Source organism: Protomyctophum parallelum, assembly GCF_964188405.1.
Source record: "Protomyctophum parallelum genome assembly, chromosome: 21".
Classification (NCBI taxonomy): Eukaryota; Metazoa; Chordata; class Actinopteri; order Myctophiformes; family Myctophidae; genus Protomyctophum; species Protomyctophum parallelum.
Genome location: NC_139713.1, coordinates 26048271 through 26073686, shown reverse-complemented (window position 1 = coordinate 26073686; position 25416 = coordinate 26048271). Strand labels below are relative to the sequence as shown.

Sequence of the window (25416 nt, the reverse complement as noted above, 5' to 3'; positions counted from 1 at the left end):
CCTTCTTCCAGTCCGCTCGCGCCGTGTTCCGGTCAACGTTGGAAAAAATCAACAGCCGATCTATATATCACGAGGATGGGACGACAGACCGGCGTCCCCAGACAGCACTTGTTTTGTAGATCTGCTCGGGCGGACACGCATCCGCCATGTCGCCACGGTGATTGGCTCCGAGCGGCTGTCACTCGAGAGACCGCCCGTCCAATCAAGGCGGCCGCCAGCGACTGTTTTCCCGTAAGTCCCCGCCACCTCCCTCCCCTCTTGGTCGTGTGTACAGTAACCCAGACAGTAGCACGGTACCGCCCACTTTGGAAAGTAGCCATGGCCAAGCACTTTCATTTTACTCAAGTAAAGGACATTTGAAGACGTATTTTTTGTTTTTTTACTTTATGTGTAAAAGTTGTCTGTATTTAACAAAGTCTTCTGTATTCAAATGTGTCTGTATTTGCATTTTCCACCAAAATATTGTACGTTTTACTCCACCACTAAAACTTTTTTTTTTTTTTTTTTTTTTAGCAGCACATAAATACAAATACATAAAATACAATACAAGTGTACATTATAATTACAACTGTATAAGTATTCAGTAACTTTAAATGTACTTTTAACCTTGGGGTCAACCTCCAGAAAATCTGTTTAATTATAATTAAACTATAAAACAATGGTTCTCAAGGTGGGGTCCGGGGATCTGCAGGTCAAAATATAGCATATCTACAGTGCTTGCAGATAGGCCATGTAATGTAACAGTATTTCTACAGGTATTACTATACTTTTACTTAAGTAAAACATTTGAGTACTTTCCCACACCTGTACAAAACAAATTGCAGCTTTCCACACCTGCTGGCACCCTCACCCAAAACATGTTGTTGCCTGACTGTGACCGTCTGACCGAAGATGTTTGTGCTTCTTTTTTTATTTTTTACTACGCAATGACAGTGCATCGATGTATTGATTTAAGTCAAGAAAATGCAAATGTTCAAATTCCATTGGCCAGGGCCTGACAGGGCAAAGACCTGCACTGCACACAAATCACAAGAGAAAGTCTCACTTATATGTGAACCATATGCAGACAGACAGACAGACAGACAGACAGACAGACAGGCCTTAGAGTATATAATACTCTATGAGGCAGGCAGGCAGGCAGGCAGACAGACAGACAGACAGACAGACAGGCAGGCAGGCCTTAGAGTATATATATATACTCTATGAGGCAGGCAGGCAGGCAGGCAGACAGGCAGGCAGACAGACAGACAGACGGGCAGGCAGGCACACAATGAGGGTAATTACTATAGTAATAAATACATAAATAAAACATTGTTATAACTATGTTATATTTACTTGACATTTGGAGACATGTGCCAAATGTTAAGTTAAAGAACAACATTTAAAGATCCAACATTTACCGATTCACTTATTAATATTCAGAAGTATTCGACCTGAAAAGGAAGCAGTTCAACATTAGCACATGGACAATAATATGAAACGCAAAGAGATTGTCCCAATATTTTTGTTTATTTACTATAAAGACAAACACCATATAAAATTTCCATGTCATAAAAGGCTTTGAATAGAGTATATTAAGAAAGTATTTCACGTTTACAGTATACAGCATCAGGCAGTTTCCATTCGTGTTGAGATTTTCATGAGTTTATTTTTGCAAGGTTGCCAACAGGAGGCGCCCTTGAGCCCTGGATTTTTTTATATTTTTATATTTTTAATAAGCACTTAATGGATAGAGTGCGAGAGAGAGAGAGGGGGTGGACAAAGTATTCAACCCCAGTACTTGAGTCAAAGTATCGCTACTCCTGGTCAAATAAAGTTGTCAGATTTTCCAGGAACGTTCAGTGAAAGCAGATCCCCAAGCTCAACAACATGCTGTGATACGACGCGTTGTGAGCTTGTAGATTTGCTATTTTCACTATATCTGAAATGGGGCTTAAGTGGTTAATTCATGATGTAAATTAAAAAAAAAGAAAAATATCCCTTCCTATAAATGTAGTGGAGTCAAAAGTACAATGTTTGTCTTTGAAATGTGCTCAAGTAAAGTACAGGTGGTCAAAAATATGTAACCTTACATGGCAAGACGAATATCACTGCATAGATATTATATATATATATCTGGAATCTGTGTGGAACCTGCATTTCCAAAGGGGGCGTATTCAAAAAATGCCTCTAGTGACAAACCCGCCCCATACCGGACCCTGATTGGTGCCCCACAACTTCGGGGGCAGGAAAATCCAATCGCAACAGAGCGAGGCAAAGACCAAATCTGCTGAGGACAATGTTGTTTTTGTATGTTTTCCAGGTTAAAAGATGTACTTCATTCACAGCACTCAAGTAAGTGCACTTTGATGTCCACCACACAGAGAGAGAGAGAGAAGCTGAATTCCAATACCCCAAAATCTCAGCCACTTGCTCTCTCACACTCGGTCACTCCGTCCGAAATAATGTGTCAATAATGTGTAGAGGTCACCCTAATCATTGCGGTTTGTTTATTTGCAGAGTTCAACCTAGCGGTATTTAGGCCACGTATTTAATCGCAAATCATTGTGGTTTGTTTATGTACAAAGTTCAACCTAGTGGCATTTACCGGTAGGTCACTTATTTAAATACCTGCACTGAAGAGGAAAATAATTTGCTATCTGTGCTTCCATGTGGTACAGGTCGCCCAAATGAATTGCAGCAGCCAATTAAGTCTGATATGGATACGGCAGTTTCTCAATCTCATCCTAAACCTAATACTACTGCTGGCGCTCCAAACCTTGGACAGCATGTCCCCCCCCCCTCTCCACCCCCAAGTTCCTGGAGGGAGCATAGTGCATACTATACCAAAACCGGCCTACACACAATGCTTATCACGTCCCCAGAGAGATGGTGAACTCAGAGGTGCAAACTGAACCAGCTGTAAATTATGTGAAGTCTACAAAAAGGTCACATATCACCGCCATGCTGGAGTGAGCGAGTGTGATTGAGTGAGTGGCCGATATGTTTTGGGGGGTATTGGAATTTGGCTATAGAGAGAGACACTTTGGTAAAAGACAGTACAGTATAAGACATGTGAGGTAGTACAGACAGCAATAACAGCAGTAGACGTTGACGATGAATACAAAATATGTACCACTAAAAAAAGTTACACAAGAAACAGTTTCCGCACGACTTTCCTTTCAGTAGCCTACAGCTGAGATCAAACACAAAACAATGACCATTAGCATCACATTTATAGCATAAAATAAAAACAAAAAGGGTGATCTACGACAAGGAAACCCATGGGCGATGATTTAGAAGGGAGTGTTTCACTTTTAAAACACTTTCTGGGCCATTTTAACTCTCATCTACTCAGGCTTGTTTGCACCACAGACAGTTTATGTTGCTCGATTAAAAATGTGTAATATATTCATAATTCATGATCAGACCCTCTACTATCTTATATATTATTGTAACTTCAACTTCCATTATGTTACTCATTGAAAACACACCCTGCTTCTGGTGAATAATGTCTTTACAATGTGTGAGGGGCATGTTTTATTAATTATATAAATTATTTTTTATATATATTTTTTGAAAATTAAACAAAATAAAAATAAATGTAAAAAAGTAATTGAATTAGAAGCAGGGACATACGTGAATTCAATGAATCCAACATCGTTAGAACGGAGTTTGAAGTTATAATGGGTTATATCGGACAGGAGAGGGTTAGTATCTTATAACATGAATATCAAATCTCTAAATATCGAATCAAACAACTTAAAAACTGTCTGATGCTCACAAAATCCCAGGTAGACTAAATCTTCCTTTAAAGTATCGCCCAGGAATTTGATGGGTATACAGTAAAATCCACTGTGATAATTTAACTCAAGAGTGTATGAATGTGAGTTTGCACACTCTGAAATTAAAATAGAGGATTTTACTGTGCAAGATGTGTATATAAAAATGAGAATGGTTAATGATTATAGACATATACAAGACAATAATACTGATTAGCTTCCATGATTTTATAGATTTCTTCCAGTATATAAAAAAACAAACAAGAGTGCATAATTTTAAAGCTCTTAAAAAGACATTGAGAAGAAATTAAGATTAGAAAAGATAACCCAAAAATATAACAAAAAAATAAACACAAAAGGTACTTTATGGAGAGAGAGAGAAAAAAAAAACTTAGAGTATAAAAATATGCTGAAGTACAATAATATTACGGTAGCTACCAAACGTAACATATATTTACATCTTATTATCAAACCTTAATCTAGCTCATTTTGAAATTATTTAATTGTTTTCGCGTGATTGGGCGAACAGTGTTTCAATTAAAACTTCCAAAACAATATTTCCCCACTTTAAAAATGATTAAATTGCAAATCTATATTTGGCATCTCTACCGTGCTGCTATATTTTAGAGATTTAAGAGCAAACAGTTAAGGAGTTATATTTCGTACATGTAACATAACTTATAATTCAATTTAACAAGAGATGAGTCCATTACAAATATCGATCACCTCCTGCGAGTTCAAAATAAACAATCCCTCCACCAAATAAAAAAACACTGTAAATCGTTAGATTTTGTCATACAGAAAAATAGATGATTTTCATTTTGTTTGAAAAGCTTCATAACGATTGAGAAATGTGAACGACAGTTTTGTGAACTTACAGACAGTTTGAGAACTAAACGTGTACAGTGTATGCACATTATCCATTGTTGGTCTATATGAGTGTGTAGGCACACACACACACACACACACACACACACACACACACACACACGATCCTCCCCTTAAAAAGGCAGTTCTGTGGTAAATTGTGGTCCTTTAACAGCAATGCTAATAGACCTACAGTTGTTGCAATATCACTTTTTGTAGATGAAATAATTTCCATAACCACGTCAGTCTAAGGGTAGCTTAGAAAGACGACAAATGGAGATATAGATAGATAGATAGAATCATATAAAATCATAAGTTAATACACAAATTCATCTCTTTTCTAAAAAAAAGTAAGAAGCAATAATAAACATCTGAAAAAATAACAGCATCGTAAGCATTCACATTCAGTGTTACTTGCTAGCTGAACTAGCAACGATCAACCGTTTTTTTTGTTAGATATAATCGCAATTCCCTGAAATACTTTTAAATGATTTCAAATGATTCATCGACCAAAAATGTGTTTATGGCCCTGACAGTAAAATGCACAGTCACATCATAAGAATGCACCTCTCGTGGAAAACGAAATTTGCACGACAAAACAAATTGAAAGCTTGACCGATAAAAACGACAGTTTGATTACATTTTGTACACAAAAACAAAACATAAAACAAAAAAATGACATACTGAGAACATAAGAGATAACACGCACCTATTTCTAACATCGGCTTGAAATGGGTCCCCACGTTTCACAGCTTTTTCTCCTGCTTGCAAAGACGCAGTGAAAAGCAACACAGATTATCGACGTGTTGACCGTTAAGAAGGCACCGTTTTGGACTTTCCACACTAAAGGTGAAAGTGATATATTTTAATTGATATAAGTGTTAATTTATATGCCTATATCGTAATAGTAATCATTGCTAGTGTCTCCCCCATCTCTCCAGTTCTTTAGTAAACAGAAAAATACATACAGGATACCAATTTCATCCAATCCGGAGAGAACTCATAAATTTGGAAGTGATTCGACAAAAACGAAATGGGTTTTCTCTCTCCTGATGGAATTGGTATGCCCGATCTGAAAATGCATTTTGTGTTTTACAGAGCTGGAGAGACGGGGAGACCTCTCTTACTATCATAGTATAGAGCCATTTAACACTTATATAAAAAAAAGAAAAATCACTTGCAATATCTTTAAACTTCGAGAGGGAAGGGGGTTTGGCGTTTCTTGACCCAATACGGACCCTCGAGGTGGGACGAAGGCGGAGGTCCGTCCTGGGGCAAGAGCGAAGAAGGAAGACAGTAGTATTTTGAGGAAATGATGTCGGACAGATGCAGTGGTTCACAAAGTAAGTGGGGTCCAGGGACACCCAGGGGTCCTTGAGGAGTTATGTGTTGGTGACTCTGAGATTGCACAAATGGAACCAAATGGACCCTTACGGTAAGGCTCCATTTGGTTTAATTTACGCTGAGTGAAAAAGCATCGTTACAGTGTAGATTGGGGTCCCAGACATAAAAACGTGGTATCAAATGGGGGGGGGGGGGGGGGGGGGGTTCCGTGGCGTATTGCATATTAAACTGGGGGTTGGAAAGCTTGAAATTGAAAAGGTGGAGAAGCGCGGCTATGTGGAGGTCAGTGCGGGGTTACCGCCCCAGCCTGAAGGCGGGGTGTTTGAGCAGGTCCCGGGAGGTGGGCCGGTCGGCCGGCTGCAGCTCCAGACAGCGCAGAGTCACGTCTTTCAGACCCGGAGACAGCTGGGGGGGGATGGAGGGCGCCGCCGTGGCGCTCGCAATCTGCAAGGATAAAAAAATGTTTTTTTTAGAAGCCACTCTTAACTCTCTCTAAAGCACCGCTTCTCAAAGACCCAGGGGGTCTTTAGTTACAGCAAATGACTGATAGTTCGGAACCAAATTGACTCTTACGGTTACAGACCAAAGTGCTTGTTCTCCGAGTTAACGTGTGATGACACACGTGCTGCAGGCTAGAATACCAGAACGCTCGCCTCAAAAACACAGTCGCCTCGGGCCATACGGCCAGCGGAACGGTAGAACGCTCGGTCTCTGCCTGGTATTCCTAAACGTAACCTCAGTAAACTGCGCCTAAACGGTTAAATCTAACCTCACTGAACTATGCCTAGTTTTAGTCTCAGTAAAACGACGCCAGAATCTAAACTTATTTCGAACCTTATCCTCAGTAAAAACAAATAAAATAATAAAGGTTTGTGGCCCCGCCTCAAACCTTTATTGTGCAATGTAAGTCAATGAGGAGACAATTATTTTCTATCCATTTCTTATCAGCATAGCAACCATTGGAAATATCTCACCAATGTCAAGGCACGGTAAGTTGCTTTAAATTAAACCTGAGGATCTTACAGTGTAGATTGGTGTCCCCCAAATAAAAACGTTATCAAATATGGGTCTGTGGTCTCTAACACATATCAGACTGAGGGTCCGTACGTGGAGGAGTGTGTGATGGACGTTTTACCTTGAATATGAGGGCCAGGTGGTTGGAGTGCTTCTCTGCGTTCCAGGGCGGCTTGGCACAGGACATCTCGATGATGGCACAGCCCACGCTCCACACGTCACAGCTGCGACCATACTGCTGTCCCCTCAGAACCTACACACACACACACACACAGACAGACAAAGCCAGAAATGTTTCGTCAAGGTGATAAAGGTGGTAAAGTATTTTTTTAAATGGGAAGTGCACAAAGACTGCCGGCCAGGTTCAAAAAGATCTTTCACTGTCGTACCTCAGGAGCCATGAAGGCGATGGTTCCCAGCAGCTGGCCTTGAAACTCGCCCGCCCCCGTGCCTTTGGATGCCAGCCTCGATGCCGCTCCAAAGTCAGCGATTCTGAGCCTCTGGCCTGTGCTGTCGATGAGCAGGTTGGCACCTAGGAAGAGGGTGGAGGAGTGTTAGTCAAGTCCCGTTGATGTCGCATGTTTTTACTTTATCCAAATTTCGAAAATTCCTCTAATCTGGTGTTCTGATGATATTCACATTACATGCACAATTTTATTACAAATTCTCTCTTTTATTTATAATGGACTTCGGTGGCAACGAGGGCCAAAACTGGTATCCACCTGTGGCACTGGATGAGTTAAAATGTACACAAATGTAAGGATATTTTTTGGATAAATATGCATTTTTGAGGAGCGCTAGCCCCTCCTATGCACAGCTTTGTTTTGTCTATGTGTGTGAACACAAACACGATGATGTTATTGGTTGATCACCCCATAGCGATGATTTGATTGGCTGAGCAAAGTACATATTGAGGATAGAAATCACACCTGTGTGACGTGAGGGACGCTCTTATCATCATACATCACGTAAAATTGTCCATTCATTGTCAATGGGAGTTTAATGTTTGTGTAGGACAAAGTTTGTGAACATACACCACTAAAAGCTGGACATAGGAAGTGAAGACGCCAAAAGTGATTGGCCGAATGACATTTGTGATGATTTGATTGGATGAGCACGGAATGTATGATGATGTATGATGATAAGAGTGCCTCTCACTTCACACAAGGGTGATGTGAGAGAGCCCCTCCTATATTCAGCTATTAGTGTAGATTTTCGTCTTACATTAAATTCCCATTGACAATGAATGGAGAATTACGTCATAATGTGTCTGAGCAAATGATGATGATGTACGAGGATAAGAGCACCCCTCACTTCACATGGGTGTGATTTTTGTTTATAAAGAGCAGAAGAGATTTTATTGAAATTATTACAGTATTATTCATAATATGAAGCCATTTGACACTTATTGCACATTAATGAATGGTTGTTTTAATGATATGCAAAAATCTTCATTTAATTTGAGATTTTAGACTCACAGATCTGACCAATAAAAAAAAGTACCAGTTCTGTTCAAAATGTGTCGTCTCACGTTTTTCTACAAGCCCGGTATAAGCAGGATCAATATGGTTGCTCATTATCAATAAAACATTAATAAGCTCCACCCCTACTTAGGAATGCCATTAGAGGTCAGAGTCTTTGAAACATTAATTTATTCCAGGTTCAACAGTAAAGCATGTTCCTGGACATAATTCAGCGTACTGTACGTACAGTAAATCATGTTCCTGGACATAATTCAGCGTACTGTACATACAGTAAATCATGTTCCTGGACATAATTCAGCGTACTGTACGTACAGTAAAGCATGTTCCTGGTCATAATTCAGTGTACTGTACGTACAGTAAAGCATGTTCCTGGACATAATTCAGCGTACTGTACGTACAGTAAATCATGTTCCTGGACATAATTCAGCGTACTGTACGTACAGTAAATCATGTTCCTGGACATAATTCAGCGTACTGTACGTACAGTAAATCATGTTCCTGGACATAATTCAGCGTACTGTACGTACAGTAAAGCATGTTCCTGGACATAATTCAGCGTACTGTACGTACAGTAAATCATGTTCCTGGACATAATTCAGCGTACTGTACGTACAGTAAAGCATGTTCCTGGACATAATTCAGCGTACTGTACGTACAGTAAAGCATGTTCCTGGACATAATTCCGTACCTTTGATGTCTCGGTGGATGACCTGGTTCTCGTGCAGGTAGGCCAGGCCGCGCAGTAGCTGCTCAGAGTAGTTGACAATCACGTTCTCTTTGAAGGCCCCATACTTGTTCAGAAGATGAGACACACTGCCGCCTGCGGTTAGAAAGCAACATACTTGTTCAGAACATGAGACACATGAACCACATTTTTCACGGAAATGGATTCATCTCCAGTGTTACTTTTCCGCAGTGTTTTTCAGCAAGGCATGCCGTTTTCAATCGGCAACACTCGATCGGCAACACTAGATCTGCTATTTTTCAACAGCTAAAGTTCAAAATAACGGTTAAAGTGGTTCAAACGTGGTCCTCGGGTCTCACCGGCCATCCACTCCACAAACAGGTTGTAGTTGTTCTTCTCGCAGGTGGCTCCTAGCATGCGGATGACGTTGGCGTGGTAGAGGTGACTCATCATGCGGATCTCCTCCCTCAGTGCCTCCACCACCTCCTCCTGCTCCGACGACGTGTTCCGAACGTACGTCACCTGGTAGACGACGCCACGAAAATAAACATGTTTTACTATCATCTACAATAAACATTGGTTAAAATAACATGTTATTCATTAAAATAAGTGAATGAAAAATAATGAATATAGTATTATTCATTTTTTTTACCAAATATTATTACGTTATTCTCAGAGTGTTTACAATCACTTTAACCCTTTTGGTGTTAGCATTATGTTGTGCTTTAGCTATTGAAAAATAGCAGATCTACAAGCTCATAGCACGCCACCGAGTGTTGCGCTACAAGCTTTTTTTTAAATCGAAGAACGACTGACATAGCAACATAGCTTTTTCAGAAAACTGTCAGGATGTAGAAGACATTTTTTTAATCTGATCTCAGGTCAGAATGGGTTAAAATCTGAAACTATTTCTGACCATAAACTGACCTGTTTGACAGCCATGAGCGTGCCGGTTCCCACATCCTGGGCCTGGTAGCATGAGGAGAAAGCCCCCAGGCCGATCTGCTGACCCTTCAGCCACTCTGCACCCTCCTTGTAGGGCTGCTTGGCTGCCGTGTGGCCCGGCAGGGTCTCTGGAGTCTGCAACCGTTCACATCAATACATTCATAGCATTAGATCATTAGACTGACCCACGTTTGGGTCGTTACAGTGCTCTCTCATGGACATATATGTAGACTGTCTGCAACTATGTATGAGTAACTTAGTTTTTGACACATTTATTATAGGAGCCATTTTCAAACTGTCTTCATATACTGTACAGCAGGGTCCCCAATTCATTTTCCTCAGTCAATTTAGTCATTTTGACTAGGGTACCAGGATGGGGGCCGAGTCTGTGCGGGTTTTTTATTTTTCTCATTAATTAAGCTTAGATAGATGTAGAACAGTGGTTCTCAACCAGTGGTCCGGGGACCACCAGTGGTCCTTGAGGGGGTTCCAGGTGGTCCCCAGCTAAATGATGGAGAGTTGGTAACCAAATGGACCCTTATGGAATATGGATCCTTAACTCTTGAGTGTAAAATGAATTCATTTTCAGGGCAAGACCCCATTTGAAAAGATATGGCAGGGCTCTGATTCTCATAATTTTAATTTGAAGGATGCCCAGTTTGACATGCATAGGCTACTGAACACCAATTAATGCCATTTATATCTGGGACCTCAATTTATTATAACTTTTATTTATTTATGGACCTGTTATGGTCCATTTGGTTCCATTTGTACACTCCATTTGTACACTCCATTTGTACACTCTGAGTGCCAAAAGCGCTTGAATATATTTAAGGATTACTGTCATTATGGTATTCTCACACTTCATATCGCACACACCATACCTGTAACTTTCATTAGCCATTAAAAACATATATGTTTTTTGTTATGGCTGCCTATTGGGGGAACCCAGCTGTACAGTAATTGGTCTTTAAAGGGATAGTTCACCCCAAAAATTACTTATTTTCTATCAATTACTCACCCCATGGAGACTTGAATTCATGGATAGTTTAGTTTTTGTTGCATTCCTAAGCTAATAATGTGATGACCGACAGCAGTTTCCTATGGAGACACAAAGGCCCCTTTTCCACCAAAAGAACTATCTAGAACATTGGTGGTTTCACGGAAACAGCAGATTTTTTTTTGTTCCAGCTGCGAACCAACTTTTAGGGTTCTGAACCAATTCATTTCCAGTGGAAACACTCTGGTTCGACATTAGGCGGGAAAAGGGGCCAAAGAGTTCATGTTCATGGTCTTATGGTGCGGTACTCACGTCGGCCTGCAGGATGATGATGTCCTGGTCCTTCTCCACCTGCAGCTGTGGGATTATAGGTAATGCGTCCTGGGACTCTGACATGGCCATGACGGCAGCCAGGGCCTCCTCCTCCTCCGCCTGGATCTTCTCCAGGCACTTCTGATTGGTCGACACGTCCTCGCTGTACGAGTCCCCGCCGCCAGGCGCGTCTGCCCGCTCCGGGCACAGCACCGCTACCTCCGACTGCAAGGAGATATGGACGATTAGAGTTCATTGAAACTAACCAATCATTGTCAATGGCATTTTTAAAACAAACATTGAACTAAAAACAAACATTAAACCTGTATATAGGAGGGGCTAGCTTTAGCGCTAAGCTTTACAAACAAATGATAACTGAAACTGTATAGGGTGTTTAAAAAACTTAAACTTTCTAGAATCTTAGAGGACATGTCCTTAGTTTTTGTCATTGTCAACATGAAATCTTCCAATATTTTGGGTTTTCTGCGTCTTCCTCGGTCACTCTCACGACATACATAAACCTCCTATTTGGCTTAACTCTTGTCCTCTTGCCTGGCAGTTCTAATGCACCTCTCATCCCTCCTATGCACATCATGTCAACCTCGACTCTCTTGTTTACCCCCAAACCTTCTAACCTGGGCCGATCCTCTCTAAGCTCACAGCGATTCTCATTAGGAGTGACAAAGAGGAACGAGATCAGAAATTACTACATTTCTGATCCTGTCAATCCTTATCACTCCTAATAAGAATCATAGCAATCTCAATTCTGCCACTTCCAGCTCCAGTCTTTTTGTCAGTGTTTCCAGGTCGTACAGCATGGCTGGTCTCACTACCTTCCTATACATCTTCCCTCGAACTCTTGCTGGCTGGTTCCCTTCCGTCACAAATCACCCCTGAGTGACACTTCCCTCCATCCGTTCCACCCTGCCTGCACTCTCCTCTTCACCCTCTCATGCAAAACAATAATAATGACCTTGAAGGTGACAGGTTGGTCGCCCGCCACCGGCATGACGGAGGCCTCCAGCAGGTCCTCGACGGAGTCGAGCTCCACCGAAGCGTCGGCGGGCAGCGCGCCTCGCAGGTCCAGCTTCAATGCTCCTTTGAAGAAGGCCGTGGCGGGAGTTAGGCCTGTCACCACCATGGAATGCGTTAGTTGACCACTCATTGTCATACACATAATTGTGAATCATGATTCGATTGAGTTTTTTGGATTTTAACATTGGAACATGAATTAAAGTTACATTAATTTGTAAATACAAAAATTGCACTGGACAGATGACAAATAAATAGCAGAGCGTGCTGTGAGCTAGTAGATCTGCTATTTCCTCTATTTTCTAACATTTGTCAACAGAATTCACACACACACAAGAATGAAACAATAATAGTCTCTGTGCATAACTGGTCCACAAGGTTTCTAAAAGTTCTAAAAATATTGTTTTAATTCTGACAACGCTACTGTTGACCCAATCAAAGTAAGCTAAGGAACGCTGAATCTGGACAGGAAAGGGGTATGTATGCCACCTTCTTCTTCTACAAACCTTTTGGACTACAGCTATGCAATCACGCAATTATGTAACAGCTGTGTCAGGCCTTACCGGGGATGCAGGGGGCTTTTTGAGCGGGAGGGCCAGGGTGGGAGGGTTTTGGTCTGTGGATGGAGGGGAGAGGCCGGCCCTGGCTGTGCGTGTCCAGGTGGTCCTTGGACCTCTGCTGTGGAGCGCCGCACTGCATGCTGGGAGAGGAGGACGCCCAGGAGTGGTTGGAGGGGCAGTTTTGGGCCACCGCCTTACCGGACATAAAGGCCTGGCTCGAAGCCATGGCCCCGTGGCCCTCCAGGCCAGGGAACAACGCGGGCGGGTACAAACTGGAGGGCGAGGGAAGAGTGGGCGATTGATCCATATGACGGTTATGGACCTGAAACAGGGAAAAAGCACAGAGATTACAGAGAGTAAAAGTAACTTTTCTTGTTACCACCAAGCTCTGACTTTTCTGGTGTACTATCCTCTTAGATCCACATCATTCATAAAGGTACTGGGTCGCACACAGTGGAGAGAGTGAGTTTCTCTCTACTCTGACAAAGGCTGGATAGCCGAAATAATTGTATCTTTACATCATGTCACAAGAGAAAAAACTCACTCTCAAGTCATTACGTTTGGTTGCACACGGGAAAAAGCCCATCTACAAGCTCACAATGCTATTTTCATAGTGCAACCAGCGCAGCCATTACGACACCATCAAGGCCTGACAATTTTTTTTAACGACAAAAGTAGACTAAAAAAAATTCAGATGAGTAAAATGTGACTCAAACAAAATACATTTTTATTCAAATGACAAACAAAATCAAAATTTGCCGAAAAAATCAACAGTACACCACTGACCTGAACAGGCGGTTTGAAGCCGTCGCCACCAGAGGGAGCTCCGGCCACGTTGTGATTTCCGCTGACCGCTATGGCGGCCAGCTGCTCCATCAGCTCCTCCGGACACGCCCCTCCACCACCGCCCTTCCCGCTGAGACGCTGGCTCTTGGTCGTGGTCAGCGGCATCTTGCGGCCCGGTGCGCTGTTTTTGGCGAGGACGGGCGATAGGTCCGGGTAGGCTCCGCCTCCACGAGCGGGTTCCTCGCCGCTTTCCGTGCCAGGGCCGTTATAGTTGACTAAAAAGTTAAAACGGAATAACGAAAATGTTGAATTGGAAAAGCATTTTAGTTAACTGGAAAAAAAACTAAGCAAAACAAATGAGAACAATAAATAACTGACCGAGACTGTATTGTGGGTTTACAAAACAAACTAAAACCAACTAAAGGCATAAAGAAAATGTCTTAAAATCTAGCAAAAATAGCAGATTTACAATACATGCTCACAACACACCGCGTTGCAAAGGCTTGTAGATCAGCTGGAGTCTTGCCCCTGACTATTCCATATACAAAAATGACCTCAAACTAACACTGAAACTAAACCAAGCCTTTTCACAAAATAATGAACTACACTAAAGTGGCAAACACACTTTAACAACTAATTAAAACTAAACTGAAACTGAGACATATCATGTCAAGACAATTAGACCAAAACAATAACCTTGCTCCACGCCCAGGCTGATGGCGTCCAAGATGTCCATCTCCTCAGCGATGGCGAGTAGGCGACGGCGCATGCGGGCGTAGTGGGTGGAGCTGGGCCCGCTCAGCATATCCAGCAGCTTGATGAAGACGTAGGGCACACGCGCCACCATGCGCGCCGCGCCCAGGAACACCCGGCGTGACAGCTTGCCCACCATGGCGTGGGAGTTGTCGATGGACTGGAGGGCGAAGGCGAGCAGGCGCAGCAGCTTCTGGTACCTGGGGAGAGAGAGTCATCGCAACAGAGTTCAGAAATGGCCTCACGGATGTTTAAGATCATAGGAAAGAGTAAACGACATGTAACACTGCACATGGAATAAAGCAAAATAAAATCTCGTGATATTGACAAAATATTTTGTCAGTTTCGTTCAATTAGGAGAGAAATTAGGAGAGAAATTTGACATTGGAAGTGATTAAACACAAAAAAGAGCAGGAATCAGAACACTGTCCCAGTGTCCCACCTGGAAATGTATTTTGTGTTTAAAGTGAATAAAGTGAATGGCAAATCGAGTGGCAAAGTGAGTTTAACATTGTTTAACGTTGTTTAATGTAATCATATTGGACTTTTCTGTTTGAATGTGGGCTGTCAAGGCCAGAAAGTATTGTGCGTTCCCCCATAACTTCCGGGTTTGATGATGTCATGCACAAACCCTCTATAAAGAGCTGGGGGGGGGGGAGATATGGGGGGCGACTCCCTCCAGTTGCTGAACAAACACTATCTATAGCAATGAATACTGCCAGAATATAGAGCTACAGTATCCAAAACTTGTTTGTCAAAAAAGAACGTACTCACTTACGCCAGCTTTTAGAAGATCTAAGATGACCGTATAAACATTCCTACATGCAGACAATTATTTGACGGGGTCTCACCTCTGCACGGGGGCTTGGTTGTGGTATCCGTCCAGGCCTCCGGAGATGATGTGGGGGTAGAACTCGTGCGGGACCTCCAGCAGCAGTCTGTCTATGAAGCACAGACGTCCCAGCAGAGCCTGCCAGTTGGTGGCCTCGGGCTGGGGACCCAGCACACAGCTCAGCACGTAGTCCACACCACCTAGACCTATGGAGCCTACACACACAACAATGACAAGTTAAACACACCACCCAGAGTCCTAGAACTATGGAGCCTACACACACACAACAATGACAAGTTAAACACACCACCCAGAGTCCTAGACCTATGGAGCCTACACACACAACAATGACAAGTTAAACACACCACCCAGAGTCCTAGACCTATGGAGCCTACACACACAACAATGACAAGTTAAACACACCACCCAGAGTCCTAGAACTATGGAGCCTACACACACACAACAATGACAAGTTAAACACACCACCCAGAGTCCTAGACCTATGGAGCCTACACACACAACAATGACAAGTTAAACACACCACCCAGAGTCCTAGACCTATGGAGCCTACACACACAACAATGACAAGTTAAACACACCACCCAGAGTCCTAGACCTATGGAGCCTACACACACAACAATGACAAGTTAAACACACCACCCAGAGTCCTAGACCTATGGAGCCTACACACAACACAGACAAGTTCAAATTGTGTGCTTCTGTAACGTAAATAAAACAACAAAAATGCTTAAATGTGTTTCTGAAAATATGGCAAATGTGTTTGGCAATACATTGAGTGAATTAATAGAATCATATTACTTGTAATTCCTTCATCACAGAGTACAGAAGAAGCAAAAGAGAAATATGATGATGATATGATGATGAGGACAATATTTGAACTTCTATCATGATCTGTGTCTGTGGTTCTTAAACCTTTTGTCATGTCATATATTTGGCCGCGGACCTCCATGTGAAATATTTTGTGCCAGTTAACCCCATACAAGATTTGCGTTGCAAATTCCAAATGTGTGTCTTGTGTTTAGTTTTTTTTTCAAGATGTATTCATTTATAGCTGATGCGATGCGTTGTGAGCTTGCAGATCGGCTATTTCCACTATTAAAGCAGCACTATATAGTGTGGGGTATCATGGGCCACTTTGGACACAAACAACCTGGCAGCCAACGCCTTTGACTTCATTACCCAAGAGTATCGTCAAGCATGTCCAGCGAGTCTATACATTTATAGCCTAAACATGTAACTTTATAGTTTTGTGGGACAAAATATGCTATATGGTTTTAAAAAACCGTGTGAAGTAAGTGGTGCAACTCCGTGCGGGGGTCCCCGGAACATCCAGACCCCAAGGAACGCGCCCAGCGGGCCGGGACAGTTCCGGCAAGCCGCCCCGTGTCCAAAACGGTTGAGAAATAACAGAGTTAGGTCTCGAGCTACAAAGTTTGGGGAACCACTGATTCTAGAGGAGTTTTCATACTGTATGTGTGTTACAGTACCTGCTTTGAGCAGCTCGCTGCCTACCTATAGATCTATAGAGGAGTTAGTTACCTGCTTTGAGCAGCTCGCTGCCTACCTATAGATCTATAGAGGAGTTAGTTACCTGCTTTGAGGAGCTCTCTGCCCACCGCCAGCTCTCCCAGCTGACCCTTACACAGCTCCAGCAGGGTGGACACCGACAGCTGGCTGGTACGGCTGGAAAAACAAAAAACAACGTTCTTTGTTGATTTATCACATGCACCTGCGTCAGAACAGAATGATTAGACATAGAATAGAGGGTATGCGGGTGACATCATCATCATACCCAAAGTTATGACTGAGTGGCAAAAAAATACTTTCTGGCCTTCACAGCCCATTATATCCAAACAAAAAAGTCCTGTCAGATTGACAGCCCATACAGTACATCCAAACGTAATTGTTTATTGCATTAAAACAACGTTAATCGGCGTTGACCTCACTTTGCCACTCACTTTATGCATGCGCATACCCTCTATTGTCAAATATTATGAAAACAGATGATCCACTGCCGTTACCCCTGGATTGTCATTATATCATCGCTGAAGCCAAGGGTGGAAACTTTGTGTGTCCAAAACCGTTGCTTTTCAGGAAACCACATGTAGTCCACATGTAGTTATTATTTATTCACATAAAAGGGTGACAGTGATACCTGTACATTTTACAGTATGGACCGAAGCCCTGACGTCATTCTCAGTACCCCCAGGTCAGGGGAGTAGTTGTTCTATTGGAAATCCGATCTTAGATTGCGTCATTGGAACTGTGTGTTCCAAAAATAAACAAATCGGCCTAGAGTAATCTTTGTCAATAGAAAAAGTGTCCCAGGGGGATAGTGACCTCGCTCTACTGGAAGTTATGTCAGACTTCGGTTCTCTATACCATTACAGTATATATTAAAAACAGACCTCATTCACCACCAATTGTTGTCAATATGATCACGATTCCTCACAGAACTCCACATTTTAGCTACAACCACTGCATTTGGCAAACATTCACCTTCCAATATTTTTACACAGAGTTAAATTAACAATCTGTGGGTGTTAAATGTGATTCAGCTAGTACACATTGCTCTCGATTCCAAGGCGTATGCACATTCCTCGACGTCGTCAATATGTCATCCTGCTCACCTGTTGGCGTCGGCACACTTGACCAGGATGGTTTCCACCACAGGCTGCAGCAGCTGCTGCAGACGAGAACACTCCGACACCGAATGGCACGGCGTGTACACCAGCATGGCACGCAGCGTTTTCTAATGGAAACACCACATGTACACAATTAGGTTACAGTCTACTGTACAAACATCAACAACAACATTTACACTCACATTATTTGTGAGGCATTGCAGCTCGCATTAGTACATTATTTCCAACTACAATATCGTGACTTACATTTGAGTAGTTTGTCAACAAACGACAGGGTCAATAATAGTCACAAATTCACAATAGAGTGCAAAGAAGTATCACACACATATCAATTGTTTGGGGAGCCAATGGCCTAGTGGAAAGGCGCATATTACCATACAGGTTCTAACGCAGTCTGACAACGAGTCGCCGGTTCGATTTCCGAGCCCGACGACCGTTGCTGTGTGTCACTCCCTGTCTCTCTCCCTTTTTCCTATCATTCTTGAAATTCATTTGAAATCTTGAATTCAGAAGATATGAATCAGGATTATGGTAACGTTGGTCAATCAGCTACAGCTCGGACAAGAAGTGTTTTATTTTATCACGAGTGTCTCGCGACTTGTGCGCACCATATGCGCATCAAATAATAAATAAATACATTCTGTGAGCTCAGAAATCTCACGGTATCAATACCATGGCTTTTTATACTGTGGTAATACCGCAATACGGTATACCGTTACATGCCTAGTCTTGGGGTATACTCACCAAGGCGGCCACGTAGACTTTGTAGACGGGGTCGGCGCATACCATGGAGAGAATGCTGCAGCACGACTCCACCACCACGTCTCCACTGGCGCTATTGCACCGCGACGCACTGCCACCGCCGCCACCCCCCGCCACCACGCCACTGCCGGCCCCCGCCCCTCCCCCCATCCCGGGGCACCCAGAGTGCTCGCCGTTGGCCAGGAGCAGCGCACCGCTGACGTCGTGAGAGAGACGGCGCAGCGCCATCTCACGGACCGTCCAGTTCCTGGAGAACAGGCAGCCCACCAGCTCCACGCCAAACACCTGGGGAAGAGAGAAGCACATTATATCAGTCACGTTTAGTTAGTTAGTGACAGTTGGTCATGTTCTATAGAGGGTATGTGCATGCAGAAAGTGAGTGGTGAAAGTGAGTTTAACGCTACTTAATGCAATCAGATAGGCCTTGGATGTATGGTCTGTCAAGGCCAGAAAGTACTTTTTTGCAACACAGTAGGTGTCAGACCATGATGATGTCACACGCATACCCTCTATAGACTTCCATTTGCACTTCACGCAGTGATTCACTTTGCAATACGGCTGTTGCAAGTGGGCCCCCAAATAATCTGCAAAGCTATAAAAGGTAATATTTAATGATCAGTCAATCGATTGTGTTAATGGGACACAATGTAATATACTTTAAGTTCTTATTTTTACAGGTAAGGTACCTGACAGAAAGGCTGGATAAAAAAAATAAAAAAAAACGTTTAAGTGATTCATAACTCTTTTGCGGACAGCGCTCATAGTTTCAGAGAAAACAGGGAAAATCCTATTTTAAATGGGACTCTATGGTACGTGCATGCAAGTTTACTGGTGCTGGGGGTATGCAAGGCGTTGCCTAGCAACCGGGCCAAGTACATTTTCAGCAAAACACTTCATCTCCAAGAGATTTTTTGTAGTTGGCATATAACTGGTGTAGAGGGAAAGTCTCAGATTTCTCGTAGTTGGCATAGAAAAAAATGAATGGGAAAAGATTCTTCACGACTCTTCTTGACCTAGGTTTAACATGCTCTGGAGGAACTAGATGTTTAACAAAGTGTATTAATTCCTCTGTCTAGATTAGAGCCCTGCCTGGCAGTGTTTTATTAATGCCACCCCCGCCCACTCCCGTTGGATTTCTGACCACTCCCGCCCGCTCGCGCAATGATTTCATTTTTTGACTGCCCGCAGTGACCGCCGCTCCCGCCCACAAAAAAAAAGAAGTCCCATTTAGTCCCGCACCATCCTGCAATTTTACCGTTTAGTCCCGCTAAATGCACAATATTTCCATTGAGATGGAAAAACATTACATTTACCCAAACAGTTGCTGAGATTGAGCAGGCGTGCACGAGAGAGGGGTTGTTTATTTGTGAGTAGTTGCTCACAGATAGAGGGGAAAGTGTTTATATTTTCCGACGGGACATATATTATAGGTGTGAGAACAAGCACCCTGCTGCTGCCCACGCAATGCAGAGAATGCAGAGAGAGAGACACTCCATGTGCGACATGTCCAGCACAGTAGGGAATATTACGTTCTCCTCAGACATATTCATATATGCTAAAATGTTATAAGCTCTGTATCTGGTTAATTGTGGGTGGATTGCTGCTGGTTTCATCTTGACCGCCTGTTCCCGCCCGCAGCTATTTAAATACCACCCGCAACATTTGCGTCGAGTCCCACGGGCTCCCGCTTCCGATGCAGGGCTCTAGTATAGATGTCTATTGTCTATTTCTCTCTGCTCACGTTAATCCAGGGCTCTGCCAGTTCCTTGTAGGTGTGAGGGATGTGCTGCTGGGTGCTGCTCTGTGGCAGGGTGACGTCTTCGTCCTGAAACGACGTCCTCAGAGAGGACGTCCTGCTCTGGGACAGGGACAGCGAGGTCTGCAGCTGGGGGTCCGGGACCAGGGGGCCCGCCGACGCTTCCGATGAGCCCAGAGACTCACGGCTGCACACACAAAACACACACAAGACAGGGGAAGAACTGAACCAGTGGGACTATTTGTGGACAAATTTATACTTAAATCTAATTACATGCTCATAATGCTACATTTTTAATAATCTCGAAGATTTTTGAAAAATGTGGAGTGGGTCTCAACTTCTCTCCAGAGAATAAAAAGTATAGGGGGCATGTTCTGCAGTAATCTGTACAAGGTTTTCAATGTTAAACAATCTAAAACGAGGTGTGGAAATTAAACTGAAACTAGATTTCAGAGCAAGAATTTACAGAAGTGGTCAAATGTTTACTTTAGACACAACCAGCCGGAGAAGACATTAGACTAGATAGAGCAAAATGTTTATTGAGACTGGAATGTGCACTGTCTTCACTAAGTGGTTTTATAGTAATGTGAACTTGCTTCTAACAAAAAGCAAACCACTCTCCTGGATCTCTCTTCCTAGCCTATGAATGTATTATTACATACTGGCCCAGAAAGTCTCACATTTTAACTACGTATACATTATATATAATCAAGTTTCATTCTCTGGAAATAAAAAAAAGGCGTGTTGGAATTTTGGGGGATATTTCTTAACGCCATTCATGTGTCATTCAAACTTCTGCATCATGGCATGTTGCTCCGAGCACGAATTGGCCTCCTGTTACCTGTAGAGGTCGTGGAACTTCCAGGTAGTTCGACACAAGGGACAGATCAGCGCTTCGTTGTTCCTGCGACACTCCTCCGCCCCTGAAGGACACAAGACAGGCTCATGAACTCATGAATAGTACACGCATTAAGCCCTGAGGGGGCTTAATGCGTGTTAAGCCCTGTTGCTTGTACAACAGTACAAGCAACAGGAGAAGACGAACATTTGAATGGAAACGATACAGCAAAATGTATTGCGATCAGAGCAGGGGTTACTGAAACAAACCAAAAAACAACAAATTGAATTGCGTCTTTTTTAGTTTCGCTCTAAACATTCGGTGTCTTTGCTGAATATAGCAGATCGACAACCTCACAATTCACCACGGTGCAGCACCTTGTGTGCTATTTTCAGCAAAAGCTTTTCACAACAATATGGATGCAGGGGTGTAAGTGTTTTGAGTGCCACCAAATATGGTTAATTCACAATGGTCTCCAAAATGGGCGCTGTGTGAGTGTGCGCTCTCAAACGTCCAATGTTTATTGATGCTAGATCACGTGAGAGTGTGTTCTTTGTGCTTGGACATTGGACAAAGAAAGGTTAATAACAACAGTCGATTTTCGCCTGATTTGTCTCTCTGAAAAAAGCGATTTTGGTATGAAAATCCTGGGAATATTGTGTGGCTTGTGGTGATCGGGTCCAATATTTAGTTCAGTGACCATGGAGATAAAGAATGGTTCAGAAGTGTTCACATTCACTCTTACATTGTAATCAATAAGACGCTAAACTGCTTCCGAAGATTCTTTTTATTCTTTTGTCTTGGGTGCTACACACAGATGGACATGCAGTGGTGGTGCAGCTTGTTTAAGGTGGTATTTCTACTCACAGATGGACATGCAGTGGGGTTCCGCTTGTTTAAGGTGGTATTACTCAGATGGACATGCAGTGGTTTAAGGTGGTATTACTCAGATGGACATGCAGTGGTTTAAGGTGGTATTACTCACAGATGGACATGCAGTGGTGGTGCAGCTTGTTGCGGCAGCCCTCCTCGCACACGGTCAGGCTCTCCTCGTCCAGCATGTCCAGCAGACAGATGGGACACATCTGCTCCTCCTCATCCTTCAGACTGCACACACACACACACACACACACACACACACACACACACAGTCCAATGTCAGGAAGAAATTCTTGCAGCTCCATATTCCAAATGTACATGTTTTGTGTCTCTACAATGCAAGTGTCTTGAGACAGCTTGTTGTGATCTCATACTTTAATGTTTTTGTTTGTTTGTAGTGTAATAAAATATAATGGAAGTAATGGAAATGTATCCGTTTTAATTATGGATCATTAGAAAGCACTTTGTTCATTAGTCACACAGAAAGGGGGAGATGAATCATGCATTGGAAGCGAGAGACATCGCGATGCACCGGTAATCAGATTCATGACTGAATCATAGCCCTGTCTGAATCGGATTCCAATCGTCAAGCACCTGGCAATTCCCGACCACATAAATGATATTGGACCAAGAGTAGCACACATGTTCAGTGTGTGCGTGTGCATCACACCTGTTCTCGTTGCTGTTGACAGCCGTGCTGGAGGGCCCGGCGGCAGCGTGTGGGTTGGACATGCGGGACACAAACTTCTGGATGGTGTTGCGGGACGGAGCCTTGATGCGGGAGCTCCGCCGACTGTGGTACTTCTGGAACAAGCTCTCCACCTGGACAGCAGCACAGCGGAGCAACAGGTATTCAGATTTATTTTACTCAAGTTCTTACAATTTTTTTTAGAAAAGTACTGGCATCAAATAAATACAGTGAATACAGCAGTAAAAGTACGTAAAATGTCCCATTTCATAAGTTCTATTAAAAATGTTTCCTTTTCTTTTTCACCCCATTTTCTCCCCAATTTTGTCGTTATTATGCCAATTTTTTATTCCTCCCGAGTCCCACACGCATCTGTGTTGTCACTGCTGTTGTCTCACCTGCCAGTGAGGAGTCCCCACCGGAAGGACGCAGGGCCTTTGTCCTACTCCTCCCTGCTGACAGCGGCCACTCCCACCCCGTAGGAATACATGTAGTGACAAATATAATATCACCGCTCCCACCCAACTCCCCTCCCCCGAATTTGAACCCCCAGACTCTGTGGTGGTGGGCAGGTAGTAGGTACTAACCACTGTGCCACTCGAGCACCGTATGTGTGTGTGTGTCGTTTCCATTTTATGAAAATAGCGGCTATAGAAGCTCACAGTGAGCTTGTAGATTGGCTACTTTCAAATAATGTAGATAGTGGATTAAAAAAGCACATTGTTTGCCTGATGAGACTGAGTGGTGTAGAAATATAAAGCATTGGAAAATGTAAAGCAAAAGGTTTCCACAACTTGGTCAACTTCCCCGAAAAGACATACAAATATAATGATATCAACACCCCCCAAATGTCACAGTAATTTTCATCTTAAGAAATGTGTGTCCACATGAAACCAGTAGCATTATATCCCTGCATAACGCTTACCTCAAAGTTCTTGAGCGTCTTCCTCCACAGCAGGGGGTCCGAGGGCTCCAGCTGGAAGACCCTCAGCATGACGAACAGGACATGGATACAGAACGCCCCCCGACCACAGCTACACGTCTACACAGAGCAGAGACGGCCATTTATGACATCAAAAACTCAGAAAGCATTAACTCAAGCTTTAGTCTCGTCACACCTTGATTTAATACTGCCCAATCATTTGGTCATCCGCTACGAGTAAAGACATACAAAAATGTAATACAGCTAAAAAAAAAAGCTGCCGGATTAGCTCTCCGGTGCTCCAAGCGGATACATATTGTAGAAATGCACACAGAAATCTATCATGGCTTACTGCTGAGAATAGATAACACCCACCACGTATGCTCACCTTTTTCAGAAATGTTTTAATTGACGAAAAAAAAACAGTATTTCTTTGACCAGGCAGGATTCATAAGAGATGAACGGAACATGGCCATATGACTAGACAAGCCAGTTCAGGTGATCTGGTAACACTTAAACCAAGAACAAATCTTCTATTATCTAGAATATCTACAGCAGTGGTTCTGTAATAGGATGGAACTCATTGCACAACTAATACAAACAGGCAAAAAAAGTTAACACATTAATTGCTTCTGACGGAATATGCTGTAATTTAAAATCCAACCGTTGTCTTCTACTGACTGAAGCAGACATCGGAATATACTTTCTATATGAAACTGTCAAACTGAAAATCAACATTCAACACTGACCCGGTGGCTAGGCAACGCCTTCGTCACCTCCAGCACCCCATAGAGCTCCAGTCTTCTGTAGCTATTATCTCTGAAACTAATTAACTCTGGAGTCATGTGATCGAGATGTGTCAGTCACACATTGCAGATTCCATTCCGATTGGCTATGACTGCCTTCCTGGGTAGACAACCCGGCATGCCGGGGATCTGCTATTTCATTGTGAACACTCTAAGCATTTGGTTCTCAAAAGTTGTCCTTGATTGGTTCCCAAACCTTTTAGCTCAAGATCAAAAAGAGAAATCAGATGTTTGCCTGGGACCCAAACAAGTGAAAATAGCAGATCTACAAGCTGCGACCCATCAAAATGTTGTCTGTGACCCAAACATGGGTTCTTCGTATCCTCCATTTGGGAAACAGTGCTCTAGAGAGCGTGCTAGGAACTGGCGGGTCAACTAACCTGCGGTCCAATGAAGACGCGGTACTTGTTGTCGGGGCTGTCTCCTCCAATCAGGAAGGAGTTGGGACCGATCTGTTGCAGCAGGTAGAGGCGGGCCCTCATCACCTTGTGCACTCGCCGGTTCGTCTCCTCGGGGCTGTAGGGAGAGAAGCCGTCAGGAGAGGGCGCTCTCCTTGGTGGCGTCACACGCCCGCTCTGAAACTAAAACAAACAAACAAACAAAAAATTATTAATGACAGCCGATCAGGGTTATGATAGTACACTAAAACTAAACGAAATAAGCTAAACTAGAATTGACAACTTCTTAATTAACTGGAATGAAAACAAAACTAGGCTTTGCAATA

General features: G+C 43.1%; 1 protein-coding gene across 1 annotated transcript in view; it reads right to left on the bottom strand.

Annotated features, from left to right (window-relative positions):
• Positions 1-1502: 1502 nt before the first annotated feature.
• Positions 1503-25416, bottom strand: part of map3k1 (mitogen-activated protein kinase kinase kinase 1, E3 ubiquitin protein ligase) — a 49281-nt gene continuing 25367 nt past the window's right edge. Inside the window, exons 4-24 of the mRNA XM_083794251.1 lie at positions 25073-25273; positions 23890-24006; positions 22947-23098; positions 22383-22504; positions 21401-21482; positions 20545-20746; positions 18786-19088; positions 18027-18148; positions 16988-17079; positions 15395-15590; positions 14487-14743; positions 13791-14065; positions 13008-13326; positions 12386-12540; positions 11413-11637; positions 10083-10235; positions 9515-9677; positions 9159-9290; positions 7376-7518; positions 7108-7239; positions 1503-6416 (exon numbers count right to left, since the gene is read on the bottom strand). Of these exons, the coding sequence (XP_083650377.1) occupies positions 6267-6416; positions 7108-7239; positions 7376-7518; positions 9159-9290; positions 9515-9677; positions 10083-10235; positions 11413-11637; positions 12386-12540; positions 13008-13326; positions 13791-14065; positions 14487-14743; positions 15395-15590; positions 16988-17079; positions 18027-18148; positions 18786-19088; positions 20545-20746; positions 21401-21482; positions 22383-22504; positions 22947-23098; positions 23890-24006; positions 25073-25273 (3693 nt within the window). The 3' untranslated portion in view covers positions 1503-6266. The remainder of the gene's footprint in view (positions 6417-7107; positions 7240-7375; positions 7519-9158; positions 9291-9514; positions 9678-10082; positions 10236-11412; positions 11638-12385; positions 12541-13007; positions 13327-13790; positions 14066-14486; positions 14744-15394; positions 15591-16987; positions 17080-18026; positions 18149-18785; positions 19089-20544; positions 20747-21400; positions 21483-22382; positions 22505-22946; positions 23099-23889; positions 24007-25072; positions 25274-25416) is intronic.